Below are 25,813 nucleotides of genomic sequence, written 5' to 3'. Positions count from 1 at the left end.
CGGTATACAACCGTTGCCATAGCCTATCGTAGGGTCAATTGCGCACGGAGTTGAAAGGGTGTTGTAGCGTAACCCCAGTCAAGGTATGACGCTGCACCCCCAAGACGTGGCTGTTAAAAGTCAAAGAGTGTTTAGCTCTTTGCACGGAAGATCGACATAAGTGGCACCTTGCAGTGGCATTTCGCGGGGAAAGATTCTGCTATCTTTGCGGAGAGTGCTCACTGGTGCTCTGGTCTGGACATACCGTGTATGGCGATGATGGTGTAGCAGAGCCTACTTCCATCAAGGGACCACGACCTTTGTAAGTATTTCCGGTATCTGAGTAGCAAGTGGATGGCATTGGCGTACATCCGTAGCGAGGAGGAAAGAACTCACTTGCTGGAGAAAGTACCCTTCACACTCATTGCTCCGGTACGAGGTGCTTCGGCCTCAAAGCAAAGCCACCAGCAAGGCTCGCGCCACGATTCGAAGAGCATGTGGAGCCCAACTTGGCTTGAGACGGCGACACGACTGGAAGTGATACTGTATACCTAGGTATGTCTCTCCAAACCTGTGTGCAGGCCAAGTAAATCTGAGTTGATGCGTGACATAGCCTGAGTGGGGTGCGCCTCCCGGGGGGCGCCTGCAGCCCCGGTGGGTTGTCACTATTTTGGGTTTATTTATCAAGCAGGCCCGGCTTCCAAGATTTCAGCTTGCGTACTATCAACACAGCAACAGGTGATGAACAGGCACCATTTATCATGTTGAAGAGGGACATCGACTGCCTGATATTCCACGATTGTAATGATACCCAACTTAGAGACTGCATCACACCTTTTGCGCACTCTGCCCGTCGTCAACACGCGACCAAATACCTTCCGCAGCCATCTCCACTGATTCTTGACAATCCCACATGAGTACGCCTGTCCGTGCGCAGTCGATATCATCGCTCTATACTCTCCTTTCGAACCCTCCTCAGTATCCACGAAATCCTACCCACCAAGAGCATGATCCCCTCGTGCTTTACATCGTACGAGTCCCAGGCAGCAAAGGTGAGATATTTCGTGCAAGAGAAGGAGTTGTGCTAAGTCTGGTAGATGTCTTTCTCACACCCCTTAAACCGCCCACCAAGGCCTCGATAAGCATTGAAGCCGTGCAATCAAGTCTATACTTCCTTCATGTCGAAAGACCCGAGGATGACGACCTCAGAAAATCGTTAGAGACTACGACACATACCGATGAGCGCAGGGAGAACATCTCACCGATCCAGAGGAAACCTCTTCCCCCTACGACTTATGCAAACTACCCTGCCTCTCAACGGCCTCCTACTCCGCCCAAGAGCTATCCACATCACCAGCCGCCGTTGCATGGGTCGCAGGATGCCACGCAAGCAGAGCGACATGCGGCCCGTGGTGCTCACCTGAGGTTGTCGACTTCAGACCCAATGGAATCTTCTACAACGCAGCGTAAGCCTGTCGGCGCTCGACCAATGCCCCTCAGGCCTACGATAGACACAAGCAATCACGGCCAACTGAAAAGCAACCACACAGACAGTCTCAGCAACGGAGAGGGACATTTCACGGTACGAAGAAAGCCTGTGCAGTCAGCATCGCCTACCGAGGAAGCCAACGTCTCTCCAACTCCGACAGAACCCGATAGACCTCTACGGAACCTCATTTCACCAGCACGCAGCCCGGAAATACTAGGTGCCGGCGATGTGCGAATCACCCTGATACGGAGAGATCCAGCATCTGGCAGCCAATGGAACGTGGGCAGTCTCATCAAGCGGGACACTGCACTAAGAGACAACGGGTTGAGTAAAGTTGACATCGAGCTCAGCTCCCCTGGCTACACCAAGTTTGGCCGAGTAGGACGGACGGGAGAGCGCTGTTTTAACAGAACAGTGGAATATAGGGTCGTTCCCAACAGTGAGAAGTCCATCAAGACAAGGCAGAGGAGCAATTCCAGCGAATTATTCTCAGACCTAGCAAGCTTGAATAACAGAAAGCCACGTCAAGCTTATTCGTTCATGTCGCCGTGGCAGGGTATGTGCTTTTTCAGCAACGCAGTGGACGGAAGGAGCCTTCGATGTCGCCATACTTTGTCGTCTACAAATTCACCCAATGTTGGCGTGATGGCGGACGTTGCCGAACTACGCTTCAATCTAGCATGGTCCATTCTTCGTCCCAAGGATGCAAACAGGCAAGCAACAAACGAGATGCCGCCAACTTCACCAACATCTCCAACTGCGATTTCAGGTTCGTCGTCGAACAAAGATCAGTGGAGGCGAAGTTTTCAAGCTTTTACCCACAAGGCTCGCGCACAGCTGTCTCGTAGCGAAAGCGACAATGGTATGCTAGAATTCCAGCAAAGCCTGAGAGACTTTGCTCAACCAGAGTCCCCCAAAGAAAGGCGGATGAACCTTGATCTGGGCCGGGAGAGAGCTGGTGGAGGATTCAAGGGCCATAGTGCCAAACTGGGAAAGTTGATCATAGACGACGAGGGCTTGAAGATGTGCGACCTGGTTGTGGCAGCGTGTATGGGAGTCTGGTGGCAGCATTATGCTGGCGATTGATGCTTCGTTGAGTGTATCTATGGTGCATCGATCTTCAAACGATTGTGTGATCACGTTCTCCATCGTGTGGTGGGCTTCCAATCCCGTCAACCTCACTTAATAAGATAAATTGGGAGCCACGTTGCAGCCTCGTGGGGGCGTTCTAAGGTATTTTTGAGCCCCCTAGCCTAGAAGTCCGTCCCGTGGGGATTGCTTCCACACCTAAATCCAGCCTGCGCTTGGCGGACTCCGTGCCAATGTTTTCGATGTGGCAGATGTTCTCCACCTGCATCTGCGTACTGAAGATCACCGCGGTTGCTTAGAAGGGGTATCACTCAGCAATACAAAGTTTCTCTGCTGTATCCTCTTGCGGAACGAGTACCTTGAGCTGCACAGGAAGTCTCGCACTTGGTGTGTGATAGATTCTGGGCCTGTCCAACGTCACCGCGAAGTGTCTACCGATCCTGTTTTTATCCAATACAAACTTCCCGTACCGGCACGACTTCTTGGAACGCTATTCTTCCGACCTCGTGACAAAAAATCCTCGGAGCAAGAGACGCAATATACAAGTGTGATGTTGAGTGGCAGTTGAAGACCGCCGGTAGCCGGTACGACAACAATAACCGTGTGTCTACCGGCTTCCACAGCTCACCGTCCTTTCTTCCCGACATTATGGCCACGATGGCTGAAGTGAGCCAGAAGCCGTCGAGTGAAGACTCTGGGGGAGCATCTATGCCGGCTACAATGGCGCACTTCGAGACGACGGTGCCCGATAGCAAGTTAAATGGCAGCCCCGGTCCGGTTGTGCGAAGAAACGACAAGATAAATGGGGATGTGGGTAACCGGATGATATCCTCAAATGGTACCAAAGGAGACGGATCACCCGACAAAGTGACCCATTTCTCTACCACATCGATCGATTCGGGTCCGTCGAAGAGGTCCTTCGGTTCCGCCCTGAAACTGTCGTCGACCGCGACGGACGTGCAGTCACCGAGTCGGAAAGAGCTGGGAGAGTCAGACAGTGGACTAGACGGCAATGCAACGACACCTGTAGCTGGGAGAAAGAGCGTTCAATTCTCAAGAGATACACTGGACCTTGACCAGTACGCCAGCGGCCAGAGCACACCACCCTTGCGTAGAGGCGAAAGTTCAGAACAGGACAAACCTCACTCGTTGTATGCCAGATTGAGGGCCCTTGCTATCCCTCAGACCATCAACCACAACCGTAGTGCCAGTGCCTTGTCTCTGAGTGCACAATCTGCAGAAGGCAAAGACTTCGATGGACACTTGTCTGGACAGGCATCTCGCAATGAGCCTGGATTGGCCGCCACCATGGAAGAAGACAGCGGTGCTGAAGGCGATGCCGATGTCGACGCCGAAGAAAGTGCTGCCGAGACCAGCAGGAAGCCCGGTCCCTATCGACGCCGAAAGAAGATGCGTCGATTTGACGACGTCGAAACCGCACCTTCATCGCCGCATAGTCTTATGCGGGCTGGCTTTGCAAGTGCTCCTCTTGATTCTGACCCCAATCGACCTCGTGCGCTTGTTAGGAGGGCCACAGACACAGACATGACTCGAAACCAGTCAGGTCTATCTGAAGACGAAGGACGCAAACTGGCCGCCGGTAGCGGGTGGACACCGCGTCATCCCCTGCGTGGGCTCAGCTACGGAGGACAGCGCAAGCAGACCGAGTCGCCCGAGGCGAACAGAAGACCGATGACTTTGCTCAGCTTCACTAACGTCAGCTCGTCTCGAGACGCCAACGGAATGGATGCGCAGACGCCCAAGACTCCTTCCCGTCGAAAGCTGATGGCAGAACGAGGGTCTACGTTGAGTTCGCAGAAATGGCGGCAATTGAAGAACAGCATACGTTTTCTAGGTCAGAACAAGAAGAAAGAGCGTACACCCGACCATGAAAAGTCGGCCGAACTATTAGCAGAGTTGCAGGCTGGGACTCCTGCTGCGCTGATGCTTGCAAGCATGTTTCAACGTGATGAGCACGACCACAAAAGAGTACCGGTCCTACTAGAACAACTCAAGGTGCAGATCACCGACAGTGAAGTCGCCAAAGACAAGGATGCTGACGAGAAGTCCGCGGATCGACACTTGATTTTCAGAATCGAACTTGAATATGGTAACGGCATTAGTCGGATGAAATGGGTTGTCAAACGATCACTTGGTGACTTTATGAACCTGCACGTGAAATACAAGTTTCACTACAGTTCGGAGAAACTCAAGGGCAGAGGCGACCAAAGCAAGCGTATGCCAAAATTCCCTCGCAGTGCGTTCCCGTACGCAAAGACATTTCGAGGCCTGGAAGATGAGGAGGACGAGGAAGAAGACGCAAACGCGGACAACGACCCTGGCACTGCAACCGACACCGATAGACCAAGCCCATGGACACCTTTGCGCCCGGGTTTGACGCCGAATCGACGGAAGTCGAGCATAGCTGGGATGGCCGATACTCCTGGTGCGCAACGGGATAAATTCGCCAACAAGCAACGCAAAAAGCTCGAACAGTATCTGCAAAAAATGATCCAGTTCCTGCTCTTTCGTCCGGAGAGCAACCGACTTTGCAAATTTTTGGAAGTGTCAGCATTGGGAATGCGTCTCGCGTCAGAAGGCAGTTATCATGGCAAAGAAGGCTTCCTTGCTATACGGTCCGCAAAAGGTCTCGATTTCAGGAAGACTTTGAAACCGCACTATGTCATCCGTCGACATGCACCGAAGTGGTTCCTTGTCAGACATAGCTATGTCGTCTGCGTTGATTCACCAGAGGAAATGCATATCTATGATGTGTTTCTGTTTGACTCTGACTTCAGGATCCAGTCATCGAGACCACGGCAGGGCGAGCAGCAAAGAAGAGCGAAGGAAATAGCTTCAGCTGCACGAGAATCCGCAAAGCACCCACAACATCACCGGCTGAAATTGGCCAACTCGGAAAGAAAGCTCAAACTCCTGGCTAGGAATGAAAGACAGCTACACCAGTTCGAGGAGTCTATTCGGCTTATGATTCTAACTTCGCCTTGGGTCAATGTCAACCGGTTCGATAGCTTTGCTCCCGTCAGACCAAACTGCTTTGCTCAATGGCTCGTAGATGGAAGAGACCATATGTGGGTGGTGTCCCGTGCCCTGAACCAAGCCAAGGACGTGATCTACATCCATGATTGGTGGTTGAGTCCTGAGCTGTACATGAGACGCCCTCCGGCTATCAGCCAGAAATGGCGTCTTGATCGACTGCTTAAAAGGAAGGCTGAAGAAGGCGTCAAAATCTTCATCATTGTCTATCGCAATATCGAATCGGCCATTCCGATAGATTCTCAGTACACCAAGTTTTCTCTCCTCGACCTTCACCCGAACGTTTTCGTCCAGCGTTCGCCCAACCAATTCCGGCAGAATACCTTCTTCTGGGCACATCATGAAAAGCTGTGTATCGTTGACCATACTGTTGCTTTTGTTGGCGGGATCGATCTGTGCTTCGGAAGATGGGATACACCTCAGCATACACTTGTCGATGACAAGCCGACTGGTTTCGAACCCAGCGAACAGCCTAAAGATGCCGATCATTGTCAATTATGGCCGGGTAAGGACTATTCAAATCCACGCGTCCAGGACTTTTATGCACTCAACAAACCCTATGAAGAAATGTACGATCGCCAGAGAGTGGCTAGAATGCCTTGGCATGATATTTCCATGCAGATCGTTGGACAACCAGCGCGCGATTTAACTCGACATTTTGTGCAGAGATGGAATTACATCTTGAGACAGCGAAAACCCACTCGTCCAACACCTTTCCTCTTGCCTCCACCAGATTTCCAGCCTGCAGACCTAGAAGCTTTGGGCCTCGACGGCACATGCGAGGTTCAAATCGTCCGTTCCTCTGGTCCTTGGTCCATGGGCACGCCAGACAAGACAGAACACAGTATCATGAATGCTTACACCAAGCTCATCGAAGAGTCCGAACATTTCGTCTACATGGAGAACCAATTCTTCATCTCGAGTTGTGAAACAGAAGGTACTACAGTACACAACCAGATCGGCGATGCTCTGGTGGAACGTATCACTCGAGCGTCCAAGAATGACGAAGCGTGGAAGGCTGTCATCGTAATTCCCCTAATACCTGGTTTCCAAAACACTGTCGAGCAAGAAGGGGGCACCAGTGTACGTTTGATCATGCAGTATCAATATCGCAGCATTTGTCGTGGAGAATCTTCGATCTTTGGCCGACTGAAAGCTCTTGGCATTGAGCCAGAAGACTACATCCAGTTCTACAGCTTACGACAATGGGGCAGATTGGGTCCTCGGAAGACGCTGGTCACTGAGCAACTCTACATTCATGCTAAATGTATGGTCGTCGATGACCGGGTCGCCTTGATTGGGTCGGCGAACATCAATGAACGATCGATGCTGGGCAATCGCGACTCGGAGTGCGCGGCTGTCGTACGCGACACAGACATGGTTTGGTCAAGGATGAATGGCAAACCATACCAGGTTGGCCGATTCCCCCATACTCTCCGGATGCGGTTGATGCGCGAACATCTCGGCCTCGATGTGGACAAAATCATGGAAGAAGCTCAAGCCATGGAAGCCGAGCACCGGAAGAATGAACCCGCCGGACGATCTGCAAAGCCAACGTCTACAAACGCCACGAACGACAGTCCAGTCTCCGAGCAGGGTGACGTTCTAGCTCCTCTAGACAGTGGCGAGGACAGAGTGCGAGAGGTTCGTGAAGAGTTGTTGCAGCGTGACGAGGAATTGTGGAGTTTCAATCATGACGTGGACTGGGAACAAGGCGACAACCCCAACCTCAAGAGTAACCGAAAATTGACAGAAGACTCTCGCGTCACTGGAAATGCACAGCACCGACAAGATGTTGAAGGGCAAGGTTTCGATCACATGGAAGAAATTGGTGAGGAAGGTTACGGTATCGGCAGAGATACTACATTGGTCAAAGGCAACAAAGAAGTGTTGATAGCTGATGTTGGTCCTGAAGGAAAGGCCAGTCTACAGCACCCAAGGAAGCATGACGAAGAATTGCGCCTTCCGTCATATGTGGTCAAGATGGAGATGCCAAACCCACCGCTGCCTCCAAAGCCTCCTATCCATAGGATGAACACCGAGGAGCTTGGGCTGCCGATGGTGTCGACACTGCCTTCTCTACCACACGGCGACGATTCCGACATTGGTGGGCCTTCACTTCTCAAGACGCCAACGACAGAGTCTGCTCGTGGCCACCATCCTCTTATGAGTGACATTCGAAGACCGCTGGTCGACCGTGACTGCATGATGGACCCTATCCATGATGCCTTCCTGTACGATACCTGGCATGCTGTTGCAGAGAACAACACCAAGATCTATCGCAGTGTCTTCCGATGCATGCCGGACAATATGGTCCGAAACTGGGACGACTATCACCAGTACGTCGCTTACGAACACCGGTTCGAAGCCCTCCAAGGCAATGATGTTCCAATGGAGGATAAGGTCCCTCATCCGGCTCGATCAGGGTCGAATCCCAAGACTGGCCCACCAGGTGCAGGCATTACTACTCGTACACCCGGCGCGCAGCATTTGAAAGCTCTCACCGAAGTCCCGGCGGACCTCGAAAAGCGCACCACTGACCTCAAAGAGAAAGTCATGGGCGCGTTTGGTGACAAAACGAAAGGAGAGCAGGGCGATGCCGAGAAAGAGGCTCTTCGCAAATGGGCAACTGACCTCAATCAAGCACAAGCCGATAGGTCAGGGAAGCCCTCGCTTCACCGTCAAGAGACTATAGGAGAAGAGAGAGCTGGGCTTCCGACCGTTCACGAGGGTTCGACGCTCCGTGAAGATGGCAGTGCTGAAGTGGACGGAGACAGTCTAGGCAACGATGCGGCTAATGTTAGTCCTAGCACGGCAACAGCTGTGGAAAAAGAAAAGTCATCAACAAATGGAACACCACCTACTACGAGCGGTGCGTTTGTCGGCTACTCAGATGCAATGAACCAAAACTCTGCTGCCGCGGCAGGTTCAGCCGCAACGGGCAGTACGCGCAGACGACGCCGTGCTACTACTAGGTCTAGTAGACGCGAATTCAGTGCAAGCGACGATATCCTCAGCATTGAAGAGGCCGAGGAGTTGTTGGAGTGCGTGCAAGGACATCTTGTCGTCTGGCCCTATGATTGGTATGATCTCGTCACCATGACGTGGCTGACATATGCTAACCTGAATGTCTTCGCAGGCTTGAGAAAGTTGAGGCCGGAAGTAATTGGCTGTTTCCGCTTGATCAGATCAGTCCGATCGAAATTTAGTAAGTATTGGAATTGGTTGTGTGCGGGTACCCAGGCTGACAAGCGTCTTTTCCAGTATCTGATCAGACGCCACTACCGAGCCAGATACTGAGTTTTACGAATCTCTATGCATTGCATCGATATACACGGGTTCAAAGGAGCAGCGGCGACAAAGACAGCGGCAGTGCAGCAACATTTGGCAATGCATAGCGAGCGTGGTGTTTGGGTAAAAGGAGCAGTCTACATCAAGGAGCATGCACTGGGTATTCGAGGTTATACTATTCATTACGGCCGATTGAATTTGTCTTATCATTGGGTTTGCTGTTTTGTACTCTATGACTCGGAGAGAAACAGGACTGGCATGCTAGAGGAGCAGTAGACAGACTATATATGTAGCTCCTGCATGGGTTTTATTCGTACTGTATTGATATATGATCACCCCACAATGGCCCTTCTTCCCGTGTTCCGGCCTGAGACAATGAAGCTGACGTGTCGATGCTCTGCACGATCGGAGAGCCAGAAAACGAAAAACGACATGCCTAGTAAAGAGAGATGACAAGGCTGGGCAAGGCTGCTAAGCACGTGACAAGATTGGTTGTCAATAGATGTGCACAGACCATTCTCAAGACATTTTGAACTCATCTTTGCGCTTGTGCCCAATCATCAAGTATGCCTCTTCAATAGTGCGCCATGGCTACAGGCCGCCTCATGGATGACGAATACTCTGCTCCAGCTAGCGACACCTTCGACCAAGAGGGTTCGCAAAAGTACGCCAAAGGTCCGGTCGGGCTGCTTGACTTGCAAGTAGGTCTTCTCATATCCTGTTTTCCAAAGAGTCCCCATGACTAACTCGACATCACAGAACGCGCAAGGTCAAATGCGACGAACAAAGGCCATCATGCAGCCGCTGTCTCCGCGCAGGCCGCAAATGTGACGGCTATGCAGCAATCAAGCCAAATGCCATCACCACGTCAGGGATCGCAGCATACAGCATTCCCTTCAAGATCCCCGGTAGCCAAACCGATCGCCAGCTTCTGCACTACTATTGCTGTCAAGCATCGTGGATACTGTCGACGTATACTGACCCGACGCTCTGGACAGAATTGATCCTCCAGCGCAGCCACAATGAGCCCATCATCCGTAATGCATTGGTTGCACTCAGTTCGCTGCACAAGGATTATCTTTGCGGAGACTTTCAGCCAGCATCAGCGGGTGACGGCGAGTCTCGCTCCACACCAACCCCAGCAAAGACCGCAAGCATGATCGCCAGATGCCACCGACAATTGCGTAACTATCTCTCCCGCAACGACGCCTCGGCTCAGGTCGCACTCATCTGCAGCTTGATTTTTTACACCTTCGAGTCGCTCCTCGGAGACTCGCAGAAGGCAACATGGCACCTCGACCGTGGTCTGATGTTGCTGAAGCAGTCCCATCTCGACGAAGAAAGCCATGACGATCCACTCATGGTTCATCTCACGACGTTGCTACACAATCTCGACATCCAAGCCAGTGCATTCGATGACCGGCGCGCCCCAATGCTGAATTTAGTGTCTGAGTCTGAATCAAGAGGTGTCGTCGACCTTGTCCCAGATAACTTCTCGGACATCTCCCAAGCGGAGAGAACATTGGCTAAGCTTCAGAACTGGACACTAAACTATCTCATCAAGCAGGTCGGCCACAGGGGACGAACAAAAGATGAGCTACCTGCAAACCTCCCGTACGAGCGTTACGCGTTGGCCACACAATTCGACAGATTCGCCGCAGCCCTCTCTGATCTCACCGGCGCCCAAGAGGTCAAAGCTACCGCGGAAATCGCAGCCCAACATCGGCTAGACACTCAGAAACTCCTCCTCTGCCAAGTACACTTCCACTCCTTCCAGCACCTTTTCAGCGACTATCTTTCCAATCACAAACCTACACAAGCTATCAAGGCCGATGAATGTCTTCACCCATCGTCAACACCGTTCCTCGAGCACGACGTTGCGCAGTCAACCCCGGCACATGACACCAATGCCCTACCCATCAGTACTGGAGGCCAACAATTTCGGAACTCCCAGAACGCTCTGGAAACCACCCTGTCCAGCATAACTTCCCTCCTGGGCCTATCACACTCGAAAGGTCAACCAACATCCAGCCCGCCCAGGACCTACACCCTCTCCACGAATCTCATAGCAGCACTATACTTCATCAGCCTGAAGACAACGAACCCGCAAACCCTATCATCCGCTTTACAGCTATTCTCACATCCCAGCATCGCCCACTCTCGCGACGGTCTCTGGGACGCGAAGACTGCATCGTTTGTCGTCCAGAATATACTTAAATTGAGGCCCAACAGCCAAGCGCACAAAACCTACCACCATAACCACAACTATGACCGCACCCATGAGCATATGGACAAGGGCACCATGCCAACGATGCACACAATAAGACCCTACACACCACCCAACCCCTCCGACGCCCGCGAGATGCAGAAGATCCAACACATGAGTCACCACCACAATCTGCCTATGATGCAGTCACGCCGCCTGACCGTGGTTATGCTTGATCCAAAACTCGAACCTCATACAAACGCAGAGACGAACACGCTCGGCCTGATTAGCCCGACTACAAATACCATCATCACTACTACCGCCAGCCAGCCTTGTGACCATGACCTCTTACTTCTACCGCCATACCTGCCGAGTATCATGCCCCCCTTTCTTCCTCAACAGCAGCAGAAGACCGCTCCTTTTCCGCATACATCGCCCAGTACGATCCCGAGAAACAAAGACAGAGACTGTGAATACATGAGTAGCCTCAGAGAATCATGGCCTCCCGTGTCCAATTGTCGTGTCCCAACCAATTTCCGTCTCGGGAGATTCAGCCCCTGAACATGCATCTCGGCTTATCTGGATGAGCTATGGCTGGAGCACTTGGCAGGGATTATGCAATACAGTCAATCGGTAAAAGTCCGTTCCATTTAGAGTATGGTGAGCAGATCAAATTAAGATATCTTGATCTTATAGTGTCTAAAGTTGCTGTAAATGGATATACTAGTACAATAGAGTACATCCTCATAGCCGCTATCAAGCGGCACGGAAGACACCTTCATGCACCACAGTAATCTCGCCCTCTTAATATCCCGCTAGATAGACATGGCCAATCAAGGCCTGATGAGGCAGTCATGACTTTTGGCCGTGCGGCTCTGATATTGTATCCCTTCACCTTCTATCCGCAAGCAGAATATGTGTCGTTCGCATTGGTACAAATGATCCGCATATCGCAGCCAGGACACGAGGAACCCAGCTTCTTGTCATGGTGGTTCGACTTGTCTTCAACAAGCTGGATCGCTTGTTCGAGGGTTGTATGACTTGACGTGGTACCAGCGGTTCGCTCCCATCGGCGAGGCCATAAGTAGCACGCGGTGGGATTTGCACATGTCGGCGTGTCCATATCGGCTAGAGCCTTGTGCAATTATTCCTGTTTCGGTCGGATGCAGCAAGTCGTGCGTCGAATCGGGTTTCGCAAGCACAGTGGTACAACCAGGGGTCGTCCTCGGTCAGACTACCCTGCCGGTTCCCGCGTGAGATCCTCCTCTTGAAGTATAATCGAGTAGCCCGACCCATGTCGAGGTGTATAGGTACAGCCACAACATACGGGGTTGAGATCACTCATCAAACGCTAGCATTACCGGTCAACGGCAACAGAATATCTTTTTCCACCAGGGCACATTTCCGCCATCATCCTCGAAGTCGGACTTCTCGCCCATAGAGAGGGTATTAGGATTATTGGATTGTTGATTGGTTTGCATCGAGGAGGGTATCTGGTAGGCTGAACTCCCGGCACCGCTGGCGTTTGGGGTATGACCTTTGCCGCCATATGTGGGATATTGAGGGGTGTTTTCACGACCACCACCGTGTGATCTTCTGGCTTCGACCACTCTACGGACGATCACTGGGAAAGAGTGTTAGCAGGACGAGAGACCAAAGAGAGTTGAGGTTGCATACAGGCAAATGTTTCTTCGATATTGACCATTTCTCTTGCGCTGGTCTCCATAAAACCACAACCCTTGCTCTTAGCATACTCCCAGCCAACCTTACTACTGACGACTCGGGCATCTTTCAGGTCACATTTGTTGCCAGCCATGATCTTGATGGGAGGGAACTTCCAACCTTCGTCCCTTCGACCTCGTACCTTGGGACCTCTTTCTCTTAGTAGCCGGCTGTTTTCTTCTTCCCTGTTTTCTGCTTCAATGTCGATCATGTCGAGAAACCATGACAACCCTTCCAGAGAGGCAGCATTGGTGATGTCGTAAACGAGGAGGAAAGCATCGGACTGTAGATTTGAGGCAGCCCATAGACTTCGATATTCTTCTTGACCGGCGGTGTCGGTTAGGGATAGGTAGTAGTTCAGACCGTCGACGGTGCGCGTGACTGAGTAGGAATCTTCAATGGTAGGATCGTATCTAGGGGAATTAGTATGATGTAGGGTGGGAAGGAGCAGTTTCAGACATACTCTGAGGTCCATTGTGATCGAACAAGTCGAAGAGTTATGGAGGACTTGCCGCAACCGCCATCACCGCATATGGTGATGGATATCTTGTCTGCCATGACAGAGATATCTGATAGCAGATGCCTGCTCGTGGAGCCAAAGTAATTGGCACTGACAGAAGAGTACTCAGACTCGTTCAGGAATTTGCGACCTTATATGACCTCCCAAGGACCACTGCACGTCGCAGCTGGTCTTTTTCCCTCTGCGACGAAAGCCTCGCCGAGATCACCGCACAGACACGACGTCAAGCGGGTAAATTTGACAGTGGGATAAAAGTATATTGTCCTTTTTCGATTTCTCGGGATTTAAATTCGCGCCAGGCACGCAGTTGGTGTTGCGCACAGACTTTGTTCGGAATGCGCCAGGAGGCTCGGGACGGGTGATCCTGTGATAATATTATAGGTAGAGCAGTGTGATATCAATGCACTCGGTGGCCGTGAGAGTGATGCGCAGGGTTCGGGAAGCAGGATGTTGCAATGATAAGCAAAGGACCCGGCGAGGATGATATGCGCAATTGTCGCAGGGCTGTAAGCGGGGATATGATGCGCTTTGGTGTTGCAGATGCAGGGCGCAGTTGCAGCAAGGAAATGCAAGTACCGGGGATAAAGAGAAATCGCCAAATGGCCTAGTCGTGTGATTTGATAAAGGGGAGTAGAGTGGGAAGAGAAGTGCGAGAGAATTTGTGGTGCAAAGGTCGAAGAGTTTCGGAAGGCTGGTTAGTTAACGACAGGGGTCAAGTTGTCAAGGGGGAGAGACAGTGTTAGGTACGGAGTACCTAGGTAGGGTTCCACTGATAGACCCTTTGCTGCCGATATGGGGGATGGTCTTTTGCGCCTAGGTATGATACCATAGTATTTGCAAGTCATTCTGGTGAGGCGAGCAGAAGACTGCGACAAGGCAAGCAGAAGCAGGAACGTGAGTGATCATCTCGTAAAGCCTTGTATAGGGAAATGATGTTCGACCATGAGATGCAACGGTCGCATGGGGTTTGTATACGATGTATCATAGCAACGAAGTGGTTGCATGATGAGGCTGTTAGAGGCTGCTTAAGCGAGAGTAGTTTGTGCTTGATGCAATTAACTCTTCGGGGAAGCCAAACCGGTTTCCTTAGGTGTGGCTACAAGTGGCTAACGTTTAATGGGGGCAGCCAATTCGCACCGTCTGGTTGGGCATCAAGGATCGTCGGGCTTGAGGCTTCGTACTTCTCCCATGTGCCCGCCCCCTCCCTGTCTTATTATGCCTGTCAGAACCAACCTGTTGGGCTGCTCGGCGCACTCCGATCAAACTTACCACTTCTCTTGACTGTGGTAATGCTGGTAAATCCTTGCCCGTTATCGTGCGATCAAGGTAACAACATTATCATTTATCTTTACGTACATCATCTTCTCCCCATCTTATGCATACAATTCGTCCCCTTACGTACTGCTCAAGGGGTATTTGGCTGATCAACGTGATCTCCTCAGCAATGACCATATCTACCTTCCCTTTCGGTTCAAGACATGCCATATTGCACATGTGCAAAACGTTTCCTGCTTGCTGCACTAGACAAACTCTCTTCGTTCCGACCTCGACGGCATTTCTTGCATTTCCGGCTCACTGATCCTGGTGTCCTAACGTCCATGAACTCCGTACGAACGTGTGAAGCCGTTGGACGAGGCGGTTCGGGTCTCCTTTCCCCTTCTGCCCACGGGTCGGGTCATGCTCTGGTGTTCGGCACAGAGCACTCAGTGCCATATCGCCGAATCTATGGCGGTGAGCTTTTGTAGCCCTCAAGGTGGGGGTTTGTAATCGACCAACTCGACGGCCTGTTTCCGGCCTCAAACGGGCCTTCCCAAGGTATGCCAGAATATGAAGCGCCTTGGTACGTTCTTCAGCGCTTAACGTTGGTTGACGCCGCACGAAAATTGTCTATATCAGAGTTCAAGCAGACATGAAACACCGCCTGGAGACGAGAACCATACGGTAGGTCAGCAACACTGCCAACAACGAGACCCCATGGTCTCTTTGCACGGTATTGTTTGCATGGTGAGTTTTCATTTTCTGGTTTTCTTATACTTACAAGCCATACCTTCCACCCGTCTAACGGGATAAATATCATGGTCTTTGGCTGCGACATTGCACGCCAGACGTACATGTCTCTATCGAGGCTGCTATAAGGCAGCATGATACCAGAGAAGGATCTGCCTGTGGCAGTCTACAGCATCTTCCCGAAGAGGTCTGGATCGGACGAGGACTTCAGCCGTCGCTATGCTCCGCATACTACAGTTCCTTTACAAGCAATTCGAAAAGGACCATCAAGGTTAGCACGACTGAGTCTGGACAACTGGGCATGGGAAGTAGGGGCTACTGCATTGTGTCTATGCATTTTGTCAGCCATCGCAGCGGTCCTTCTTGCATACGACAATCAGCCCGTACCCTCTTTACCAGACACTCTTTCCATCAATGCAATCATCTCATTTCTCGCATCCATCGCCAAAGCCAGTTTGATGATCGTGCTTGCAGCTGCCATTCGTCAAGAAAAATGGCTATGGTTCATCGGGAAGCCACGCTCTTTGGACGCAGTCGATTCGTTTGAGGAGGCCAGTCGAGGTCCATACGGTTCTCTACGCCTCATCATGACATATCGCGGAAGCCTTCAGGCGCTTCCCGCCGCATTCATCACCATTCTCCCCCTGGGCTTCGAGCCATTCCTCCAACAACTTGTCACCCTTGAAGTGCGAAACGTCCCCATAATCTCTGATCCGGCCACAATCCGAACACCAATATCCTACGACGAAACCGTCACCAGCAATCTGGGCGGTTCGCGCCTATCCATGACCGCCCTCATCGGAACACTTGGTGGCGCATCAGGGGCCATCCCTAGCCCCATATGCTCATCCGGAAACTGCACTTGGCCAGCTTACAACACCCTCGGCATGTGCAGCATCTGCGAGGACATGACCGACCATGCAACGGTCTCAGGCGATATTTACAACATCAACCTCACAGCCCACCTCCAAGACTTCGCCCAGAGCAACCAAAACGCCACCACTTCGTCCTGGACACCCTCCTACTCCTTTCCGAATGGGAATTCCCTCTCGTCGATGTAACTCTATCCCTCATTCCAGGCGACGAAGTGCAATGGACACTGTCCTATCCACGAAGGTCGGTCCGGCCTCTGAACATCGATCCGTCCCTCAACAGCCTTTGGTCACGGTCCTGGACGAACTCGACCTTCGCAGGCCTGCCCGCCCCACTCTTCGCAATGGGCTCCCTTGACACGATCCTGAGCCCAAACTCATCCCAGATCCTCATCCAACGCGCCACACAATGCGCCCTAACACCCTGCGTCCGCACCATGAACACAAAGTCCGTTCCGGCAGTCTCATCTCAACTCGCGTCTTCACCTCCTACGGCACCGTCTCCCCTGAGACCCCCGGCTGGACCGCCACGGTGAACAAAACAACCTTCTCCGTCCTCGACAGCGCCACAAACACCGAAGGCCACGCTCAACTCCTTATTCAAGCTCTCCGCACCGCGTTAGAAGGCAACACCACCTACGCACAAGCAGGCTACTTCGACGCCACTGACCCCTCTCACTCCTACACCTTCGACGCCACGGGCTTCACGCAAGTATCCAGCCCCTGGTCCTCCGCAGGCCAACAAGCAATCGACACAGCCGACAATTTCACCTTCGTAGCAGAAGGCGTTGCCGACGCGTTGACAGGAGCCTTCCAGACCCTGCAAAACACAACGACAGCCGGCACCGCGCTCCGCACTCAGTCAATCATCACCGTCCGCTGGGCTTGGATCGCCTACCCTCTATCACTCGTCGCGCTGGGTCTGGCAGCTTTGACCCTGACCATCATTGCCACCCACACCCAGAAGATGGCCCTCTGGAAAGAGTCCACTTTACCTCTGTTATTCCGCTATGCTGGTGGTTTGCCGACCGTTGGCCAAAACATAAGCAAGTCAACTCCTGCCTTTTCATTCTCCAACACGATCTTCCCATCCAATGACCAGGATTCAAATCGAGTAAGTAGTATTATCACACATGCTGCGGGGCAACGAGTCCAATTGCGTCGGCGAAATGGGGTTTGGATTCTGGAGTCGGACAAGGGTACGCCAACGTCAACAAGAACACTGGGGACAGCTTCCAAGTATGGTAATGTCGACAATTGGATATGATACTTGCCTATCATCTTCTAGGCACCTAATCAACTTGGTCGCCGACCGTTCAAATGTATATAAGATCTTCCCTCATGTTGATAACACCCTCACAACATATAGCCCATTTGCATATTCATCATAAAGAAATTCGTTAACATCAGTCCGTCATGACCGACCTGCGAGCGACCTCAAACGAGTACTGCAAGTCCGAGCTCATCACCTCTGGCCACCGCAGGGGATACCGTAAAACAGCATGCATACCCTACCGTAATCCAACAGAGAACACCCGGGCTGTATAGGTTGCCTAAGTTTGTGTTCGTGCAGCGAAAGTAAATAGAATGCAGACGTGATGTCCCTCGCTCGAGAGTCCTGTCTCCACCCACAGCATATTTGTATCGTGGGATCCTGGTCCAGGTGATGTGAACACAGTGAACCCAAAGGCTGGGATCCACGGACAAGGCACGTGCCCTGTCTTTTCGTAGACCTTTTTAAATGGCAGTTCTTGCTGCCAAGACTCACGCTGACGAAGTTGCTGCAGAAAGAACTTCGTGGCGAAGGCGATGCCGCTCCTCGCCGTAATGAGCCTGACCTGTGCGCAGGCATCTGCAGGGCCACGCTGTGCTCGGACCCATGACAGAGTGCCCCGGGGCAGGTATTCGGGCCTCATTACTTGGCCTCCCACGAGGTCTCCATTCCGTTCAGCTGGACCTGGGTGTACCTGAGAGCCGGGCACAGTTACCGTGCAAGGCATATGCAGTCGGAAAAAATCTAACCTCATCGGGTTCTCTCAGGTTGGCAGCACATTTGGATGAGGAGGCTCGTCGCCTTCTTCGATCTTGGGTGGCATTGGTCCTCGCCACATCTGATCATCCTGCTTCGGTTGTACTCCTTGTAGTGCCGTAAGAGGTCCAATGGTGTTTGCTGCTGCAGAGCCATCGGTGGACTTAATGTCACCCGACTTGCCGCGTGGTACTTGAGCAGGCGAAGTAGACCCTCTATCACCGTGACTCGAGCTCTTTCGAGGGGATACTCGGCCATTCTGCATGTGAGTTTCAGGTCAGCTTCAATTGATGTTTTCTTGACATGTGTTCGAGGCCGGATTAGGAGTGACTTACCTGTTTCGCCCACCGAAGTCCGCAGCTGTTACACAAGTCACGGTTTCCGCTTGGACCTCTCCTCCACTCAGGGGTGACCCTGGTATGACAATTGGCACAGTCTTTTTCTAGCTGTCCAAGGCCTTTTCTCCTCTTCCTCTTTTTCTTGCGACTAAGCAACCCCTGCAGTTCTTCGGACAGGATACGATTTTGACGTTCCATTTGCCGCAGCTCAAATTGCCAACTTGAACTTCGGGTTGTCTTCAACTCGTCGAAAACATTATCTTCGGATGCCAACGCCTCGTCTTGGTTTCCGAGGGGAAGTCCCTGGCTGCCTGCCTGAGTTATAGGGCCGTCGGGATTATCGGAGGAGAGAGACGTGGAAGAATCGTGCCGCAAAGTTCCGGACCGTCCAGATGCGTTTGTGGCCGGAGTCGCGGAGCCCATAGACGCTTGATCGGTCCGCGGTGATTGTGAGGTTGACTTCTGGCTCAAGAGAGCAGCACGTGTCATCTTAAGTAATCTTGTCTGGGCGAGCAAGAACGTTGGCTTGTATCCTGGTCGAGCATCGCCTGGGTAAATGGTTGTCTGTGCATGTAAGACTTGACCACGACGGTTTTGGAGGTCGTGCCGGAATGCCACTTTCTCTCCAGTTCTCGCCATCTCAAGCATGCGTGCGAACTCTTTCCGAGAATCTGGTCTCATCAGGCTTTGCAGGCTGGTACCCATCAGATCCTCAGGAAGCCGGTCAAGCATGACTCGAGAAGTAGAAGAGACATGCAGGAACATTCCTGCAGTTGAAATCTTTGACCACAATTCACTTTCACCCGTTCCTCCTTCTGACGAGAGGTCGTTACGATCCAGCGCATAGACGGGCCTCTCCCGGCCGACAAGAATGATGCATTTTTTGCCTTTCCCTTGTTCTGTGTGCAGACCGCCGTGTGCTTCGAACCAAGTGTAGCCACTATACTTCCTCCGAATTCGGTAGACGACATTTACGGGGCTTCCATTAGAAGAATCCTTCAATTCTCGAGTTACCGGCACGATGTCGCTGGGGTGGCACACGCTCGACAATGCGGTACCAACCAGTTCACCGGCGTCATACTCAAGAACCCTTCGGCAAGCGGGTGAAAGGTACAAGAAAAGTCCCTTGAGAGACAGAACATGCACAACATCATCAGTGTTCTCCAAGAGGATTTTATCCCAGAGTCCTTTTGAAAGCTCACTGTCGCCACGACCGAGAGTGGTCAAAACTTTGGATACTTGGTCTCTTGGAACCGTTTGGCCCTGCGCCAAGTCATGGATTCCTTGACTTGGATCTGGAGGTGCCGGGAGAGTGTAGGCAGGGAGAGCACTTCGGTTGTAGTTGATCTCGTAGCTCCCGTCCGGATTTCTCCTGGAAACAGAGCCTGGTTGCTCTACGAGGTCCACCTGAAAACCAACATAAAACTTGAAGTCCTCAGAATCAAATTGAATGGGAATCATCGTTAGTAGGTTCATGAATGGTTGACCACCTTTACGGTAATTGATCAAGCTTAATTGCCCTTCTTGCCGTCTGGCAATTTGATTTTTGAGATAGAGGACCGAGTTGTCATCCACGTATTTCCTCTTTATTCCCGACTGCACTTTGCCATCAGGAGCCTGCAGGAAGCGACAGTTCCGACCAAGGATTTCATGCTTTGTGTAGCCGGTCAACCTTTCAAACATTTCAGAGCAATAGACGATGGGCAGGTCGAACTTGTCGAGGTCACACACCACGAAGGCGCAGGACAAATCGACAGGACCGATATTGATCTGGGGATTTGGCCTGGTCGCAACTCGCATCAATACCCCAAGCATGTCGAACCCACTAGAGGAATATGCATTTGCGAACTTGGACGGTTGAGGTTGCGGACCTTGTACTTGGGGCATATGGGGTAAGCCCGGCGGGTTCATAGGCCTCGCGTCTAGAGTCCTATTGCCATTGCCGGAGAAGGGTGCTGGCAGATCCCCAGATTGCCTTCTGGAGCTCGAGTTCGGGACATGCGCGGGTGAAGCCATTGCCGATGCTGTGCCCGTCGCCATCGAGACCGATGTTGGGATGGGGGTTTGCCTGCTCATCTGCTGAGGTGGATTCTGGAATGCTTGAGAGATGTTGTGCATAGGTGGCGCCATAGCAGCCATTGGGTTGTTCATGTGCGTGTTCATCGAGCCACCCCCTGGATCGTGACCGGAAGGCTGATAGGACATCGTGAAGCTTTGGTCCATAGGTGAATCGCAGAGCATGGAGTCATTGATTTGCGTAGCAGGATTTGTGATTGCTGCCATGGGGTCAAAATCCATTGACATGTCCATAAAAGCCGATGATGGTTCGACCCCTGCAGATGTACTGCCCAACACACCTGGGCCGAATGTGTCGACGCCGGATAGGTCAAAGTTAGTATTCATTTGAGAGAAGCGGGTGCTGAGGGACAAGTCCTCCTTGGATCTGACTCTTCGGGGTCCTACACTCTTTTGCATTGGTAACATATTGGACACGGTGTTGGACATGGACATATCAGCCTCGTTCGGGTTCGGGTCGAACTGGAAGTTGGCTAGGTTGCCGCCATTTACTGGAACGCCAAACTCGAGCATCGAGGCTCTGCGACTGCGGTCCTGAGTACCATGAGTACCCTGACGATAGTCCGGTTGAAAAGTGTTCCGCTGGCGCATGAGCGCTTCATTGTTTTGGCTGATGATCTGGTGGAGAGTTTGTGCATGGCTAAGGCCTGTCGTATCCATGGACCCGGGTGCGATAGTGTTGTTTATACCATCATCCTGCGCGTATCCGTCCATGGAAGCTTGCGGGTCCATGACTGGATAGCCTTGGCCATAAAAACCATGCATGCCATCCATGATGGCTTGTTTTTCTTACTTCCTCTTTCTTATCATGCGGACTGAATTTGCAAAGATGTGTCACGACGCCGTATACGCACGCTGAGGCTGAAGAAAGTACGGTAGGTTTCTGCGGGCAGTCGAGCTGCGTTCAGGACGGATATGTCCAGTGATGCGGAGGCAGTTGGCGCACTGCTGGCGACCGCATGCTTGCCGAGAGATGGACTAGTCGATGGTGCGTGGATCAAGAGGCTGTCCGCAAGGTGCAGAAATGTGCACGCGGCAATCAAGCGCAGGTGGGATGTGTGCGAAACGTGGTCGTTGGTGAACGAGAATTAATCAGTTGGACGTCCAGATAGGACGTTAGTGTAGGCGCAGGCGAAGGGTCGCGAGCGAGGTCCCTTTTGGCAGGGTGCAGGCGCAGGTGCAGGTGCCGGTTGGAACCAGTGGTGGCAGGCAGTCCGAGAAGCGGGAAGCGAAGGGGAAATCCCAGGAACCACTTGTGCACCAACGATGCCAAAGATCGAACTATGGAAAAAGCCCGAATGGGATTGGGATTCGCCGGTCCTTTCCCACACCCACAGCCTCACAGACTCCAGTTAAAGGGTCTGTCATCTGTGCCGTGATTAGCGGGCAAAGGCGACATCCCTGGGAAATTGTGCCATGCTACGTGGACCGTGCTTACCACTTTCGTTCTCACCCACCGAGCTAGAAATCTACCACAGTACCCGATCAGCAGCAGCACGCATGACATGTTGCAGCGAACGTAGACAATTCAGGGTATCCTGTTGAAAGACATGTTGGTACGTATCCCGGGAATACAGTACCTCAGTACCTTGTCCAGTGTCCCTTGAATAATGAGAGTTCATACTGCCATCTCTAGCTTCATCCGGCAGGACGGGGGACAGTCGGCAAGAATTGAATCTGTATCCGCATCGGAAACTGTCACTCTACAGGACTAGTACAGTCGGCGGTCGAGAAGTGGCGCCCCTTAGGCCATCCGCCTCTTTTCCCTGCGTTCCCTCGTGATAGCCATGCAAGGTGACGTGGTTCAGAGGGGACACGCTGTGGCATTGTTACTACCGCTAACGTCAGCAAGAGGCACGGCCTTTGCGGGGACTTTACACAACAGAGCCTCATCATGCCTTGAGAAGAATGGTTTGTTGGAGATCAAAATGTCGTTTTGGTTCTAGTGTGATCATGACAGTCATCAAGCTTCGATGACCTTGAGAATACAGTTCCCCATTGCAGTGGATGAGTATCGCTTCAGCTCATCAATGGTGCTACGCTATGCTCCAACAACAAAGAGTGCCTGTTGCAGCCCGGGAAATTTGACTATGCAAATACAAGGTCATAAGAGATCAACATGTCGGCATCTCAGCTGGGATATGCTGCCGGTTTGGCAACAAGTGTGGCCATCTTTTCTCGTTGAATCTTCTCCGTCTCCATTTGTGCTCGGTCAGCTTTGGTGATTCGAGGTTTTCGAGTGACCCCGCCGCCCCGAGCTCCAGCACCGGTAGTACGTCCAGCGCCCTTTTCAGTAGTACTTGCAGCAGCCCTCCCGCCTCGTGAGCCAGGACCTCCGCCTCTACCTCGACCTCGTCCGCGCTTGATGGTTCCGTCCGCTCTGTACTCAATGTCAGTGATGAGGGCAAAACTCTGAATGGTGCGGGATCATACCTTTCGACCGCAGGCTTCTCGCCCTCTGGGACGAGGGGTCCGCAATACACAAAGAATCCATCTTTGCTAGCTGCCGCCTGGGCTTCCCAGAGCATTTCGCTGTCGTCGACGAACGGATCATCTTGATCGTATTCTTCCACCTTCCTTCTGCGGCGACGTTTGGGTTCAGCTGCATCAGTGCCGCTGTTTGCCGCCTCTTGACCGTTGAGCCCCGACATGGCCACGTCTCCATCATTATCCGAGTCTCGGTCAATGTCGACACTAAGATCTTCTTCACCACTATCACCGGCAGAAGTGCCTCCCGCCTTGCTGCCTGAGGCTGACCGTTCCAGCGCGGCACCAGCAGCCGCTACCTTAGCCAGTCGTTCTTTTTGGGCGGCCTGACGGGGATATAGGGCGGCAAAGCCATACTTTTCTTCGGCCATGCGGGCGAAATTGATCACTCGATTGCTCGGGTCTTTAAGATCAACATGAAGAACGATATTCGGTCCTTTGGCATCCTTCTGAGAGTCGGCTCCAGAATCACCGCCGAACAAGCTCATGGAAAGCAGGCCTGATCCTGGCGGTGGTGGAGGGGGTTGCTCTTTCGCCCGAGCGGGTTTGGGTGATGTGGCGCGTGTTGGGGTCTCGGAAGGAGTCTTCTTGATTGGAGCAGACTTCTTTGGGGGAGCCTGGTCCAGAATCATGGGACCACCTTCCGTGGTGGACGAAACAACGGTCGTGTAAGGCGAATTAACGATCTTCCCGTTGGGCTGGCTTTGAATCGGCTCTGGTTTTGAATGATTGACTAGCGATGTGATCGTGGAGATAGACGGGCCTGGTGGCGGTGGATGATCGATGATGCCCGAAATGGCTGGGGAGGTGCTCGGATTGTAGGTTGGGCGAGGAGGAGTTTGAGCAGGGTGCAGTGTGGTTTGCGCGGGCGGAAGAGAGGAAATTGTTCGTTGGATTGTTACAGATCTGATGGGGTCGTACATGCTTGATGAGCGTGATGTGATCGTAGGGGTTGAGACGGGAGGAGGATAGTCATAAGCCTGATTGGAGGGAACTTGAGGGCGTAGCATAGTGTCGGGCCTTGACATGGCAGAGTCGGTAGATTTGACAGGGTTATCAACCCGTGATTCGGAAGGCATTGACGGAGAGAAGGATACTGGCTGTATCAATGTGGACGACTGCAAGGTTGATACTTGTGGCTGAGGGATATGGATGGTGCTGCTTTGGTCTGATGGCTCAAGCTTGGGCTTCTTGCGAGATGGCGCAGTGGTACCAGAGGTCACTCGAGGTTTAGCAGGAGCGCGTTTCTTTCTCTCTTTTTCAGGCTCGGCAGGAGCATTGGGGTCTTTTTTCTTTCGTTGTCTTTTGACCTTGACTTCAGGCTGCGTCGTCGGCAGGGCAGTCCCCTGAGGTAAGCCCGTAGGTGCACCTATGACACCATTCTTGCCAGAGACATGGATGCCGTGAGGTTTTGTTAGATAAGTCAGGGGTCCCGGTGTACTCTCAGCATCGCTTGGTGGTGCGCTGGACAGGTCATTGGAGGAACTTCTCCCATCTCCCGCCTCCATTTTTCACCCTGCAATCTGCTGACTCAGCAGACCTGCACAAGACAGGCTCTCACAACACCACGAACAGTTCATTCGACGACGACAGTGAGTTTGGGCCGCGCAAGAATTTATGATGCAAGCTGAGTGACTTGATGGGTTGTTTCTTCCCGTGATAAAGAATTATAAAAGCGCGTGGCGATGTAGACAGTCAAGTCCAGTTGATGACGCGACAGTGTCGAAGGTGAAAATGAAGTAACGTGGGACGTGATGTGAATTGGTATGACCTCCAATACTTCACGGTGGTGGGAAACACCGAATGGAATGAGCATTTATTAGCGGAAAGTTAGTGTCGAGGTTGTGACCATCAAAAAGCGTGACGGCGACCGTGAGGAACATCAATTTCGAAGAAGAGGTTGAAAGGCAAGCTATGACGGAAAAAAGGCTGCAAGACGACGAGCAAGATGAAGGAAACCCGATGAAAAAGAGAGGAAGAAAGAGCAAGATTAGAAAGAGGGAAAGGTAGACATATAAAGGTATTCGAGATGGCAAAAGGGTCACCAGCAATTATTCACGACGAACGACAAAGGTAATGAATGCAGAAAGGCCAGAAGCGGAACAACCAGGACTCTGACAGACAGTTGGGGGGAGAGATGATGGGTGGTGGATAACAAAACACCAAGAGGAGCGAGAGAAGGGAAAGGCTGCAGTGGGAAATAATAGAAATGGAGTGCGACAACAGCAGCAACAAGCCAGACGAAGGAGACAGGACAGGGTAAAACAGGAAATAGGGCCACGAGAAGAATCGTGAGGAGGGAGGGCTTTGAGGGAGATGCAGGACGGACCCATGGGCCAAAGGACAGTTGAAGGAGTCGAGCTGGGTGGGCATGCTTGATCTTGAAGTTGTCCGCAAAGAGAGTGAAGGACAAGGAGCCTGAGAGAAGATCAAGAGGCATCTGATGGATCGGTTCTCTGCATGACATGCGATGCAAAAAGAGCAATGTCAATGAAAGAGGGGCCGTACTTAGAAAAAATACCTGGGAAAGCAAAACCGCAGGTTCGTTACACGCATAAATGAGACCTCAACCATGATTGGTACATTGACCATTTAAGCTTGTTTCTGCCCTTAAAGATTCACAACTCCCCAGTCTGACGGATCATAGAACGCGA

At 52.1% G+C, this 25,813-nt stretch overlaps 8 protein-coding genes across 8 annotated transcripts; 4 read left to right on the top strand and 4 right to left on the bottom strand.

The window, feature by feature from the left end:
- Nucleotides 1–892: 892 nt before the first annotated feature.
- EDD37DRAFT_660102 (uncharacterized protein) lies at nucleotides 893–2,554 on the top strand (the record flags this gene model as incomplete). The annotated part of the gene is made up of 2 exons (XM_062819086.1): nucleotides 893–1,031; nucleotides 1,077–2,554. 2 exons carry the CDS (start codon nucleotides 893–895, stop codon nucleotides 2,552–2,554), a joined length of 1,617 nt encoding a protein of 538 aa, XP_062665801.1.
- A 202-nt stretch (nucleotides 2,555–2,756) lies between these two features.
- Nucleotides 2,757–9,245, top strand: EDD37DRAFT_199956 (phospholipase D). Its single transcript, XM_062810159.1, has 2 exons — nucleotides 2,757–8,694; nucleotides 8,751–9,245. The coding sequence occupies exons 1-2, from the start codon at nucleotides 3,206–3,208 to the stop codon at nucleotides 8,818–8,820; spliced, it is 5,559 nt and encodes a 1,852-aa protein (XP_062665800.1). The 5' UTR covers nucleotides 2,757–3,205; the 3' UTR covers nucleotides 8,821–9,245.
- A 209-nt stretch (nucleotides 9,246–9,454) lies between these two features.
- On the top strand, nucleotides 9,455–11,802 carry EDD37DRAFT_642543 (uncharacterized protein). The gene is made up of 2 exons (XM_062817370.1): nucleotides 9,455–9,603; nucleotides 9,662–11,802. Exons 1-2 carry the CDS (start codon nucleotides 9,512–9,514, stop codon nucleotides 11,667–11,669), a joined length of 2,100 nt encoding a protein of 699 aa, XP_062665799.1. The 5' UTR covers nucleotides 9,455–9,511; the 3' UTR covers nucleotides 11,670–11,802.
- A 549-nt stretch (nucleotides 11,803–12,351) lies between these two features.
- EDD37DRAFT_197422 (ras family protein) lies at nucleotides 12,352–13,775 on the bottom strand. The gene is made up of 3 exons (XM_062810155.1): nucleotides 13,294–13,775; nucleotides 12,786–13,243; nucleotides 12,352–12,732 (listed from the first exon to the last, which is right to left on the bottom strand). The coding sequence occupies exons 1-3, from the start codon at nucleotides 13,386–13,388 to the stop codon at nucleotides 12,473–12,475; spliced, it is 813 nt and encodes a 270-aa protein (XP_062665798.1). The 5' UTR covers nucleotides 13,389–13,775; the 3' UTR covers nucleotides 12,352–12,472.
- A 1,716-nt stretch (nucleotides 13,776–15,491) lies between these two features.
- On the top strand, nucleotides 15,492–17,496 carry EDD37DRAFT_698328 (uncharacterized protein; the record flags this gene model as incomplete). Its single annotated transcript, XM_062820179.1, has 3 exons — nucleotides 15,492–16,414; nucleotides 16,437–16,473; nucleotides 16,600–17,496. The coding sequence occupies 3 exons, from the start codon at nucleotides 15,492–15,494 to the stop codon at nucleotides 17,494–17,496; spliced, it is 1,857 nt and encodes a 618-aa protein (XP_062665797.1).
- A 677-nt stretch (nucleotides 17,497–18,173) lies between these two features.
- Nucleotides 18,174–21,578, bottom strand: EDD37DRAFT_197402 (GATA transcription factor LreA). Its single transcript, XM_062810154.1, has 2 exons — nucleotides 18,594–21,578; nucleotides 18,174–18,517 (listed from the first exon to the last, which is right to left on the bottom strand). The coding sequence occupies exons 1-2, from the start codon at nucleotides 21,444–21,446 to the stop codon at nucleotides 18,266–18,268; spliced, it is 3,105 nt and encodes a 1,034-aa protein (XP_062665796.1). The 5' UTR covers nucleotides 21,447–21,578; the 3' UTR covers nucleotides 18,174–18,265.
- An 879-nt stretch (nucleotides 21,579–22,457) lies between these two features.
- On the bottom strand, nucleotides 22,458–24,933 carry EDD37DRAFT_197380 (uncharacterized protein). Its single transcript, XM_062810153.1, has 3 exons — nucleotides 23,106–24,933; nucleotides 22,571–23,052; nucleotides 22,458–22,504 (listed from the first exon to the last, which is right to left on the bottom strand). Exons 1-2 carry the CDS (start codon nucleotides 24,665–24,667, stop codon nucleotides 22,803–22,805), a joined length of 1,812 nt encoding a protein of 603 aa, XP_062665795.1. The 5' UTR covers nucleotides 24,668–24,933; the 3' UTR covers nucleotides 22,458–22,504; nucleotides 22,571–22,802.
- On the bottom strand, nucleotides 24,934–25,727 carry EDD37DRAFT_197379 (uncharacterized protein). Its single transcript, XM_062810152.1, has one exon. The coding sequence runs from the start codon at nucleotides 25,624–25,626 to the stop codon at nucleotides 25,201–25,203; it is 426 nt and encodes a 141-aa protein (XP_062665794.1). The 5' UTR covers nucleotides 25,627–25,727; the 3' UTR covers nucleotides 24,934–25,200.
- Nucleotides 25,728–25,813: the final 86 nt, after the last annotated feature.

This window comes from Exophiala viscosa, assembly GCF_022695815.1.
Source record: "Exophiala viscosa unplaced genomic scaffold EDD37scaffold_15, whole genome shotgun sequence".
NCBI lineage: Eukaryota > Fungi > Ascomycota > Eurotiomycetes > Chaetothyriales > Herpotrichiellaceae > Exophiala > Exophiala viscosa.
The sequence above is the reverse complement of the archived record's forward strand: the minus strand, read 5'-3'. Positions and strand labels throughout refer to the sequence as shown.